Below are 12,849 nucleotides of genomic sequence, written 5' to 3'. Positions count from 1 at the left end.
AATTTTTCAAAAAATGCTTCCTTTTCGAGTTATTTGCATTTTTTTGTTGAAAAAATGCCTTAATTAGTGATTTTTGGGATTTTTTCTCTAAAAAACTACTAAATGAATTGCAATTCTACAAATAGCCTTATAATCTTTAAACCGTCGAGTACAAGTTAGAATATTTTGACAAGGATAATTTTCTTCTATCTTGCTAAAAATGTGGACCCAAATATTTCGAATATGCCTTTCGAGCAGTCTACCGCTAAGTGTGTACAGCGGTTGCGGCGATACAGGCGTGCGGCGCGTAGAAATATTTGGTTCAATTTAAAAAATTAATTCAATACAAATATTACGTACAATTTATTAAAAAAAAGATATTTCTAATTATTTTTATATAGACATATTATAATTAAAACAATTAAAATTAATTTTTTACAATGCTATAATCGAAATATTTGGGTCCACGTCTTTAGCGAGATAGAAAACATTTATCCTTGTCAAAATATTCTAACTTGTACCCAACGGTTTAAAGATTATAAAGCTATTTGTAAAATTGCAATTCATTTAGTAGTTTTTTAGAAAAAAAAAATCCCAAAAATCACTAATTAAGGCATTTTTTCAACATAAAAATGCAAATAACTCAAAAAGGAAGCATTTTTCGAAAAATTATCAAGAAAGAAAAAGTGTTTATTTTAATGAGATACACCTAAAAAAATTATTCTGAAACAATTCGGTAAAATTGATTTTTTGTATAAGTTATTTGTTAATAACAATTGCCGGCCCACTTGTAAAAATTAAAAAAAAAATACATTTCATCTTGGAAAAATATATAAAATCGAATAAAAAAGGTTTGGTGCTTTAGAAATGCAAAAAGAATTTTAGTCGGTTGATGCTCTGCTTATAGGGGTAAACCGCTCGCCTATATGTATATGGGTGGTATTGATCGGTTTGACCCACGAATGCAGACATACTCAGTATCTTGGAAAAGTCGTCGATGTTAGATGAAGTTATTTTATTACCTTTTTGACGCATCCATGGTAAATTCTAACATACTTTACAAGAAATCCATTAGGCAAAGTAACAGTAGAAAAAGAAAGAAAGCAATAATATCTCACCTAGTGTATTTTATCCACCCTTATGTATGGGGTTAAGACTAAAACAATCCAATTTTAGAAACCTGAAAGCATTTGAAGTGTAGTGTTACTAGCGTATTCTGAAATAATCATGGATGCATCGTGTAACAAACGAATAAGTTCTCGAACAACTAGAAAAATATGGCAACGTTTTAAATTTAATAAAAATAATAAAATTGGAATATGTGGGGCACATCACGAGAGGTGAAAAATAAGAACTATTAAGAAATATAATGCAGGTAAACAAGGCAGAAGAAGCGTAGCAAGACGTAAAATCTTGTGGCTACGCCATCTCTGCAAATGCTCAGTTCAATTGAACTATTTATAATTACCAGAATAATTTCCAATCTTTGATAGGAGCGAACTTAAGGAAGAATACAACAAAAGCAGTTCATATTGTACGGCTGTGTACAGCGAACGTAAAACAATAGACTCCGGAAACAATTATTCGCATGGACACCTAGAACAGGTAGACAGGTAAGTAGTAAGAAAATCAATGAGTTCTAAAGAGCTTAGAAAAGGACAACGGAACAATCGACGTGAATGGAAATTTGACATCTAAAGACGTTATAAACCGATTTCATCCTAACAGCAGGGATGTGAAAAGACTTAAAATACACAAACCGGATAAATTAAATAGTTAAATAGTCTAGAACATAATAAAATATTGTAAATAATAATTTTAGGTTAATTTAATTCGAAAGTTACCAGCACTGGCAGGTACTCCTGGCTCATGTTAATTTCTCTTTAATTCGTTTAATAATTCTTCGTTACTATGTAATGTATGTTTTCTTGATTCTCTCCATAATGACCTAAAATAACTAAATATCAACACATCCTTGTAAAGCAAAAACAAATAATGTATGTAATTGATTTTACACCAAAACAATAAATGTGTATCGCAATATTTACAATACCCTTATAACTGTTTTTAAAAAGGATGCAGTGTACCATCTCTCTGTTTAATTGTGACCTTTAGATAAAGGACTGAAAGCTCCAAAACCCAATTTCAAATTGTAGAGCAGTAAAACCAGAGGAATCATTACTTTGGATCTGTAGAGCTCCAGTGCTGTGTCAATAAAACGTATCCTCACTTACCGAGGGATTGAAACACGTTCCAGGTTAACGTAGGGGCATAATATTCAACTTCAGTAAGGTGCGAGATCGATACCTTTGATTAATTGTAAGTTTCAGGAGGAAGCTTACTTTATAAAAAATTCAACGATTTTGAATAAAAATATCGTGTAAAACACGCCTGAGCTTATTTTTTATACAATAAATTGCAAGGAATAATTTATAGTTAAAAAACAAATCGTATTTGAGCATAATTTTTTACTGATTTATTTACAGTTTATTTATATAGACTAACATATTTAATTTTTCAAAATCAATATTGTTTTAAATTTTAAGCGCATCAAATGACAATTATTTACTCAATTCTAAAAAACCATATTAATTTTCAAAGTATGTTTGGGAAAAACTTATTCCCAAAAGAAAGCTTAGAACCTAAAAGACTAAAAATGATTTCCTAAAATTATTGAGTCACTGTGTAACTAAATTGACTAAACACACTGTAAGTAAAAACTAGATTTTTTTTTATTTACAAAAAACCCGCTTGTAACTCTCATTTGACAGTCAGAAAAAGAAGCAATGTAAGTGTTTCTTTTATATTTCTTGGCTTGATCTACAATAAAATAAACAAATAGTATGAGTTTGTATTATCCAACTAACGTCCTCAATGGGGTACAGTGAGACGCGTCTTAGTGTGCTCGACTAAGGATTGTCTTACTGTACCCCACAGGTACAATTTTACCTAAGTGTGATTTTTTTCTAAATTCGATAAAATAAAAATAATATCGCTATGTCCTTCTCCTCCTCAGTCCTAATTCCTTTTTGATGTGGTGACACCATCAGGCTTTTACAGTTTTTTTACGATTTCCCTCCCTCCTTCACTGTCCTAGTTGTTCGGCTTCATGTAACCCTTGGTTAATCAATATTTTTGTTTGATTTACCCAACGGCATGGAGATCTTCCCCTAGGCCTCTTTACTTCAAGTCTACCCTCGACTATCACTTTCCATCTAAAAAGTATCACAGTTTTTTCATCGTACCTATTCTTCTAGCAATGTGTAAAAAATACTGCAAATATCTCTGTTGTATTCGTTTAAGCAATCTATTCTTTACTTTAAGTTGCTCTAATATCAATACCTTATGCCAATATTGTCTCTATTATCAATTGTCTCTATTGTCTCTATGCCTCTATTATCAATACCAATGCGGCGGTATACCCACATTTCAAAAGAGTCTAGTTTATTTTTATCCGCTTTCTTTAAGGTCCACGTTTCGGATGCATAAGTAAAAAATAAGTGCTCTTACCAGCCTTAGTTTTGTGTGTATTGTTATGCTATAATTTTTCCAAATTGCTACCACTTTCATCATAGCTGTTCTAGCAATAGTCAACCTTCTACGTATCTCTCTGTCACACCCTCCGTCCTTTGTTATTAGGGACCTTAGGTAAATGAAACTATTTACTACTTCAAAGTCCCCAATTTCTTTAATGTGTTGAAGATTATTCCGAGCTCTGTCTACTATCATATTCTTTGACTTACTACTATTTACCTTTAGTCCATATGTTTTGCTTTTCTCCTCCAGACATCTTATTATGTCTTCCATTTCTTCTTGATTTGCCGCGATTATTAAAGTGTCATCAGCATCTCTCAAGTTACTGATTTTTTGACCTCCTACTGATATTCCACCCTTCCATCGCATAATGTGTTCGCTGTAGATATTAAGATTTGATTTCACGTTCAAAGCGTCTATGTATCTGTTGATACGTATTTCGACTTAATAAGTCTCATCAGAACAGTTATTCATAGCCGTTCTTAACGTGAAAAATAATCTTCTGTGTCTTTTAGGAAGCAACAATAAAATGGCTTCGTTATGGACGCAATAGCGACATCTGATAGAAAAATCGGTAAGATAGTTTCGAAACAAATTCAGATTTCTGCTTTAATCTGAACCTTCTATAAATGCAAGGTATAACAGACGTTGATAAAGATGGTAATAGAGACATGGGGAATCTAAAATTTGCATTCCACGATATGTCTATCAACTAAGCAGAAATCCATAACGAATTTGTTTCTTGTACTCATACAGAGTAGATCCGAATAAAATGAAAAAGACAGCAAAGATTTAATTTCACGTTCAAAGCGTCTATGTATCTGTTGATACGTATTTCGACTTAATAAGTCTCATCAGAACAGTTATTCATAGCCGTTCTTAACGTGAAAAATAATCTTCTCTGTCTTTGTGTTGGTAGATGGTAAAGATGGTATACTCCGCTGATGGTAGACTCTACGTGTTGAGACAACCTTATGGTGGGGATAGCATGTACAGCGCTGTTAACATGTCCTCAGAAAATGCATTGTGTGACTGTGAAACATGTTTCACTATGGACCACTCTTGAAAAATAGAAAACTTTTGATCTGGGTAAAAAACAATTTATTTTAAAGACTTATCAAAGCATCGTATAGAATTATAAATTTAAGATTTCTTCACTATTCGAATCTGAATTACTCATATTACCAGTGTCTGTTATGATTGGTTGAATGTTAATATCAACCATATTTTTTCCTCCGATGTACAATTTTTTTATAATCTCATGAGTACGTCTCAAGGTTTTTCCCAAATTTCTATGTTAAATTGATTTAGTTGCACAAATTAATTAAATAGCGATAAAGTCGCAATGATAAAGAGGTAGTCTCAACAATTTAAGGCATTGTTCTCTTAGTACCTCATCAATTAAATACACATTCTCTTTTCTGTTTATTTTTGCCATTTGTAATAATTCAGGTTTTGTGAGTTTTTCAGTTTCTAGAGAATTGTGTTTGTTATTTAAATATCGCATAACCTTTCGGCTATGTCTGCTACCAGATCATAATATTATTACACAATAAAACCAGTTAATAAAATCCGTCGTAGTTTATTTCACAAAGTTTCCTCATATTGGAAAATCTCTAGTTATATCAATATAAAAGGAAATCCCTCTCGTTTCAAATTCCTGCCTCTGTTTGCCTTAAAAATATAGCAAACGTAGTCGTCAAATCCGCCGATAAACTGCACTTGGCTTGTTGAATCTGTCTTTGCAGAGTAAATATGTGATATAAGTCCAATATTTTCGAGTCAATTTAATTTAGTTTACTTTGTTACAAAGAAGTCAAAATAAAATGTTTGCAAGTCGTGGATTTACTAGGAGTATACGATTTTAATTTTAAATGATTGACAACGCGACATTCTGATTTGAGAGGGAGTAATATTAAAAAAATCAACAAAATGTCGAAACATACACCATTATATTTTAGGACATCTATATAGTGCTCAGCTAAGGGACACGTCTCTCCGACCTCCTGCACATAAATTTTTGTAACCGAACTAAAATCTGTTCATAGTTTTTATCTTTCATTGACATTAATATTTAAGCTACCACGACAAACTATATACAAGTACACATTTAACCATTACAGAAAAGAATGTGAGAAAGTAAATATAAATATATATTATTAAAGTCCTGATTCTCAATGATTATGCGTTTTGCAAATATTAAAAGCAAATAAAAAATGACTTAAGATGTTGATTACCTAAATGAAATATACCAAAAAGGCAGTATTTTTAATGCTTATTTTGTTTTGTTTTATGCTTATTTTATAGCTTTTTTGTCATTTTTAATAAAAACTTTTTTTTATTTACAAAAAACCGGCTTCATAAATTTAAAGTATCCAAAGGTTTTAACGTCGTTTTGCTGGCAGATGCATATGTAACACATCCGTAAGCAATTTTGGAAAGAATTAAGGATCTGTATGATATAAGTAGTGTTTTATCGGCACCCCAAGTTTTGTGAACTAGGTACTTTAACAAGTTAACACGTTCGCGGACAAAGCGGCATATGCCGCTCTACTTTCTGGGACAAAGCGCAATATCCCGTCTAATGTTGAGAACGGATAAAACGCAAAGCGGCTTACCACGCACATTTTTGAACATGAAATACTATTCAAGCATCAGGTGTCCCAGCAAATAACATAAAATATTGTGAACTCTTCGTGTCGGTCAGTTTAGCTTTGAAATATTAGACGTGTGTTAGGCGGAGAGCACGTGGTACTATATCACTTCATTTTTGTTGTTTTTTGTTGGTGTTTTGTTTATTTTGACTAGATTTGTTGGAGAATAATAAAAGTAAGTAAGTGTTTTATTACGATTGTGTTATTTAGTAATTTGTATGCTGCTTATCAGTAGTAGAGACAGTAATAAAATGTTGAGGTTATATTTTCGGTAAATATACTATTTTTTGTTTTTACAGAAAATGGATTCTAGAGAAGAAGCAAGGCTTCTTGGACTTATGGATGAAGTGAGCACAGATGAATTTGAAAGTTCTGAATCAGAACCTTATAGCTCTGATGATGATTTACAAGATCCATCATATCAACCCAGTAGTGGTGAAGATTCGTTGGCAAACGAGAATCTCTTTTCAAACGAAAAGCACGAAGACAGAGTTGAGCCAGAAAATGACGAAACAGGTAATGATATACAAAATTTGCTAGAGGTGGGCTAATTCTTGTTTCAATGAACAAAAACATTGAAATATTGACTAATCTAAATAGGCCCAAGCAAAAATACAGCAGACAAGCATCCATTAGGCCATTTACTATGGAGAAACTTTAATCATTTTTAGCTATATGCATATTACAGGGTCAAATAAAATACCCCTCTGTAAGGAAGTTGTTTTCAATGAATCCACTTTATTATGCACCAGTTTTTCATTACACCCTATCTGGTAGAAGATTTGAAGAAATTCTGCGGTGTTTTAGCTGTGCTTGTAAAGAGGAAACAACAGGAACTGATCCACTGAAAAAAGTCAATCCTCTGCTCGATAAACTATTACTCAATTTTCAAAAAGCTTATAACCCTGCAGAAGAAATGTCACTAGATGAATCATTGCTTCTCTTTTGTGGTTGTCTAAGTTTTCGGGTGTATATCAAAGGAAAAAAAGCGAAATATGGCATTAAGTTCTATTAAGTTCTCAATTTTCTATTGAATATAAAAATTTATAAAGGAAAATCCGAAGATGTAGAAGGATTATCTAAAATTGAGTCGTTAGTACTGCAACTTATGGAACCTTATTTGGATAAAGGCCATCATTTATTCCTTAATAACTTCTACAACAGCATTTTGCTGTCAAAATCCCTTTTGAAAAAAAAACTCATTCTACAGGAACTCTTAGACGAAACAGAAAAGGAAATCCAAAAGCTCTTGTAAACACCAATCTAAAGAAAAGAGAACACAAATGGCGAAGAGACGGTAGCATCTATATTTCAAAGTGGAAGGATAAAAGGGAAGTACTCTGCATAACAACCAAATATCACCCAAAACTTATTAATGTACAGAACAGGTTTGGAAAGGCAGTAATAAAACCTGAAGAAGTTGCCAGGTACAATGAGTACATGTCCGGAATAGATACGAGCGATCAAATGGTGAGTTATTATTCTTCTCCACGGAAAACTATCAGGTGATACAAAAAAGTGATGTTTCACTTACTGGATGTAGCTATATGGAATTCCTACTATGCTATGAAGAAGCACAAAAATGTAAAACTGACCCTTTTGGAATACAGAGAAAATTTGGTAAGAAAATTATTGAACATTCCAGAAGATATGAATGATGGGAGAAAACTGATGCATAAGGGAGCTTTGCACGGTAAAAAACGACCTCGAATGGAAGCGAATATAGTTGTCAACCCTAACAATGAACAACACTTTCCAGATATAATTCCACACCCTACAGACCCCCGCAAAACTCACCATGTGAGGTGCAAGTGGTGTTTACGAAACAAAAAACCCAAGGAAACCAGATACTTGTGTAAAACGTGTGCCGATAAACCAGCACTCTGCATTGTACCGTGTTTTGAACTGTACCACAAAAATTAAATTTTTTAATATAAGCGTATCTCTGTATTATATTTTCGTTATAAGGATATTTCTTTATTATTTTTTAGAGAAATAAAGATTTAGTTGCATTTACTAATCGAGAGCGGCATGTACCGCTTTGTCCAGTTGCACATCTTTTGTTACATATATGGATATAATAGCGGCATTTACCGCACCTTGTTTTTTTTATAAAAAACAACCTAAACATTCTAAAATATTATGAAACTACTTTTTTATGACAGAAAAATAACAAATTTTAAGATTTTTACAAGTGTGTTTTTTGCGACCCCCTATAAAAACTAGGTCTCCGCGAACGTGTTAAGGTCGACATGAAAGAACTAACTGCTAAATATGACTTCCATATAAATATTATATAAATATTCCAATCTACCTGTTGATCAAATATCACTCCTAGAAATTTTATTTCGTTTGTATAGAAAAGATTTTGGTTTTCAAGTATTAGGTTCGGTTTATCCTCGATAAGTCTTTTTGAAAATATTATACATTTTGTTTTAATAGAGGAAATCCTGAAACCGGTACATGGAAACCAATTTACTAGTTTATTTAACTATACCGTATATAGCTAATAAAAATAGAGTAGGACTGATAATCGATCCTATTGTGGAATTCTGTTTTGTTGTTATCTAAGATAGGATATAGCACCATTCGCTCGAACTTAAAATAATCTTTGAATTAAAAAATCGTTTTGTAGGCCAAAATATTTCCTTGAAAAGTAAAACCTTTACCTTGTTGGAAATATATTTTACTTATTCTCATTACGCTGTCTCCTTTCGAAGGTTGGCGATCCAAATGGCAATATTTTACTTGCGATTCAAAAAATAGTTCTATTAAACTGGCATATATTGAAATGTTATAATCTTAACAAAAAAATGTCTAAACAAAAAAATTCTGAAACCGTCTATCGAACTCCGACGAAGCCTGGCCGTTAGCGAAAGCGACCAATAACAAGAACTATAATAGTGCAAGACAGTAGTTCTGAAGTTGGTCGCAAACGCACAAGCGGCTTGCAGGAACAATGTTTACTAAAGAACACAGTTTGTTGCCTTTGCCGACTCAGACTCGCACACATTCACACTCAAACATATTCACACAATTCACACTCACACCATCCCAATAATGAAAGGGGTCCTCTTTCTGCTACCGAAGCATCCTCGTCACTGGGACCCCCGGCCGTCCGCAGACCCCGTTACTTAACACTACGTCTGCAGTCGGACGGGGAAAATCTAGGTGACTGACGGAGACAAGTTACATATCGAAATGGTAGCGTCTTCCGCTGTTGGATTAACACACACACATATCCACACTGGCCAAACTGCGACAAGTCGCCTCTCGAAATCTGAGGGCCTGGCTGTTGGCGAACACACCTGTCTGCAAAATTACAGCGCAATACACTGGTTTTAAAATCGGGTGTGGACACAAAAACGAGTCAGGAACAATAGACTCTACTCTGTCGCATCAAGCTTAAAAAACACACACATTATTTCTGGAAAGAATACCACATCCAGTCTCTCGCCTTTGATTTGAATAGTGACTCCATCTCGACAGCCTCCAAGATGCTCCACCAGAAGAACACCATTACCCCAGCGGGTTTTCGGACCGTATTGCTTTTCGTACCACCACTACACATTTAATTCTAGCCTGAAGAGAATCAAATAATCCCAAACGGATACTTTAAAGTTAATTCCTTTTCGTAATAAAGCAGTACGTAACCCATTCCTACAAATAAGCATTGAAAAAGAAAAACAAAGAAAAACGCTTATAGCAGGTGTACCACAGGAAGCTATTATACTTCAAAAAGTAACTTTTGGCTATATAAGTGGATAACTTTCTGTAAGAAATGTATCTAAGTGTTGCTACGCCAATGGTAGAAATTAACTTACACAGCTTAAAATCTACCGAGATAAATTCTCCAGAAAATTCTCATGAAAGCCGATAATGTATTCAAAAGATATTTTTACCCACAGATTAACTTTCTGCGACCAATTCCCAAAATTTCCCTGTTAGAAAGAATTGAAAAGATGGGTTTTACCTATCTCTGTATAGAAATCTTGTAGGTGTCCCACGTAAACCCCTTGGCAACAGTCCGGCATTTTAATCAGAATTTTAAGTATTCAGTATCTCTGTAGTATCTGACCAAGTGGGTCGACGCATTCCTTGGTTATAGTTTGTATTACACCAGTAGCATTCAGTGTCACATATTAGTTATTATCGCATACACGTATTCTTGGCTCAGAATTTCAACTGTCGCTTAGTTAAGTAGTTATTGTTATATAGTTATAAACTTTGAAAATTAAAGGTAGATTTTAAGCACAGTTTTATTAATTAAATCTTGCCCAAGTACTTTCTATCCCTAGAGCATCTTCAAGGGTATTTCGTCAATTTTGGGCTATCCAACAAGCGAGTTGGATAGCCCAAACAATATTAAAATTTACATTTTCGCAAATGGTTTATATACATAAAAAATAGAAATGTGTTTTTTCAATATGTTTATTTACTACAGATATTAGATATGCTAGACACTTTAATTATATACTAAGTGACATAGAAATCCGAACACCCAGTTTAAATGATTTTATTTCAATAAAATTTGGTGTAATTTATTTATCTTACTGAAAAAAACAAGTGATAAAGTTTTTAGCCTTATCAGTTGGAGATTCCGGTTTTTATACATTTTATTTTTAAATTCACTAACAATCTAAAAATGCATATTTCAGCCGCAGTAATGATCCAAATTTCGTGGATTGTGGTTCTTGACATTCTTTACGATTGATTACGATGCCTAGAGTAGGGAGACCTGTACGATTTTGTCAACTTAGTGAGTTTGATAGGGGCCGTATAATGGGACTTCGGGAAGCTGGACTTTTTTTTTGGGAAGTTGCAGTTAGAGTGCAAAAGTGTAGACACCGTGGTTAGGTGTTGTTAGACATGGCTTCAAGAAGGCCGTACGCAAAGAGCAAGGGGCACTGGACGCCGCCGTAGAACAATAGACCGTGAAGATCGCCGCCTAAGATTATTGGCCTTAAGAGATCGTTTCTCCACTACCAGCTCCATTGCAAATGAATGGTTTGCAGAACACGGAAGACCTATTGGCATGCGAAGTGTTTACCGACGAATGAGAAGTTTTGGCCTGTTTTCATACCGACCACACTGGGTCCTCCCTTTAATTCCAGAACACCGCCGTAATCGCCTTCAGTGGTGCAGAGAACGGTCACTCTGGAATCAGGAATGGAACAGTATTGTCTTTAGTGACGAGTCTCAATTTTGTTTAGGCATGCACGATGGTTGAGCGAGGGTTAGAAGGCGACGTGGTTAAAGGAGGAATCCACAGTTTTTTGTTGAAAGACATGTTCATCACACTGTTGGAGTTATGGTTTGGGATGCTATAGCTTATGGTTCCAGGTCACCTTTAATCTTTATCAGAGGTAACATGAACGCGTAGCGTTATATCCAAGAAGTTTTAGAACCCCACTTTTTACCCTATCTTGACACCCTGGCAAATCCAACTTTCCAACAAGATAATGCCTGACCACATGTTGCAAGAGTCACAATAGACTTCTTTCAACATAATGATGTCACACTGTTAGCATGGCCACCAAGATCTCCCGACTTATCCCCAATTGAGCACGTGTGGGATATGATGGGTAGGAGATTGCTCAATTTGCAACGTCCTCCTCAGACTCTACAAGCACTTCGAGAGGAGTTGGTAATTGCCTGGAATGAGATACCACAAGAGGACATGAACCACCTGATCAGAAGCATGCCTAGGCGCGTTGGAGAATGCGTAACATATCGGGGTGCATCCACACATTATTAAATGTAAAAGGGCTTTAAAGCAATGCAATAATTTTGAAATTTTAATCATTTACTTATTATGCTTCATTAAGTACTTATACAAAATTTTATTAAAATTAAATCATTTAAACTGGGTGTTCGGATTTCTATGTCACTTAGTATACATTTTGAGTGCGTTGCATTTATGGGAAACGAAATTAGTATAACGACCAGCCCGATAATAAAAGTTTATGGCCTGGCTTTTAAAAACAAGGAACGAGTGTTCTGTGTTGAGTTTTAGTTTTCAGTGATCATTGAGATACCAGTTGCATCGGTCCGCGATACATATACAAAAAATACCGTCCCTTCGAGAATTAATTACGTTTTACAAAATAAATATTATTAACACTTTTTTCTACCTTTTATTCGATTCTGTTATTTTTTATTTTTGTTTCCGTGGTAAATAAGTTTATCACACGCATCCACACAACCACGGAATATTATTCTTTTTATATACCAAAACATGAGCAAATATTTGCGAACAGAAAACTGTGTAAAAAATCGATCATCGTCTATTTTTTGACAGTGACGTGACTGCGATATTAACGTATAAACAGTATACTACTCTATTTTATTTTATATAGCTCTCTTTAAACTGTGTATATAATACGCTACTGTATTTACTATAGTTCTCTATCAATGACTGTAAACTCTTTACAATAAAAACTGATTGATCTTTCAATTTCAGGCTCTAAGGGCTCGAGCGATGCAATTGAAGTTCAATAAAAAGCCAATGGCGTACGAAATAAAACCGGGATCCGTGATAGAGAACATTTCTAATACGCATAGACTGGCCGAGACTACGCTCGGGGGTCCTACACCCATTGACGAACAAGCGACGAACACCGGGAGCGGGTCAGGAGACGAAGATGAGGACGTCATGGCCGAGGCCGATTGTCACGTCATC

The 12,849-nt window shown here is 34.3% G+C and overlaps 1 protein-coding gene across 1 annotated transcript in view; it reads left to right on the top strand.

The window, feature by feature from the left end:
• The window catches only part of Dop2R (dopamine D2-like receptor), a gene marked incomplete at its 5' end in the record, with an annotated part of 156,819 nt that overhangs the window by 68,927 nt on the left and 75,043 nt on the right, over positions 1-12,849 (top strand). Inside the window, 1 exon segment of the mRNA XM_072530427.1 lies at positions 12,631-12,847. Coding sequence (XP_072386528.1) covers positions 12,631-12,847 — 217 coding nt within the window.

This window comes from Diabrotica undecimpunctata, chromosome 4 (genome assembly GCF_040954645.1).
Source record: "Diabrotica undecimpunctata isolate CICGRU chromosome 4, icDiaUnde3, whole genome shotgun sequence".
Lineage (NCBI taxonomy): Eukaryota > Metazoa > Arthropoda > Insecta > Coleoptera > Chrysomelidae > Diabrotica > Diabrotica undecimpunctata.
This window is presented reverse-complemented; position numbering and strand designations above follow the sequence as displayed.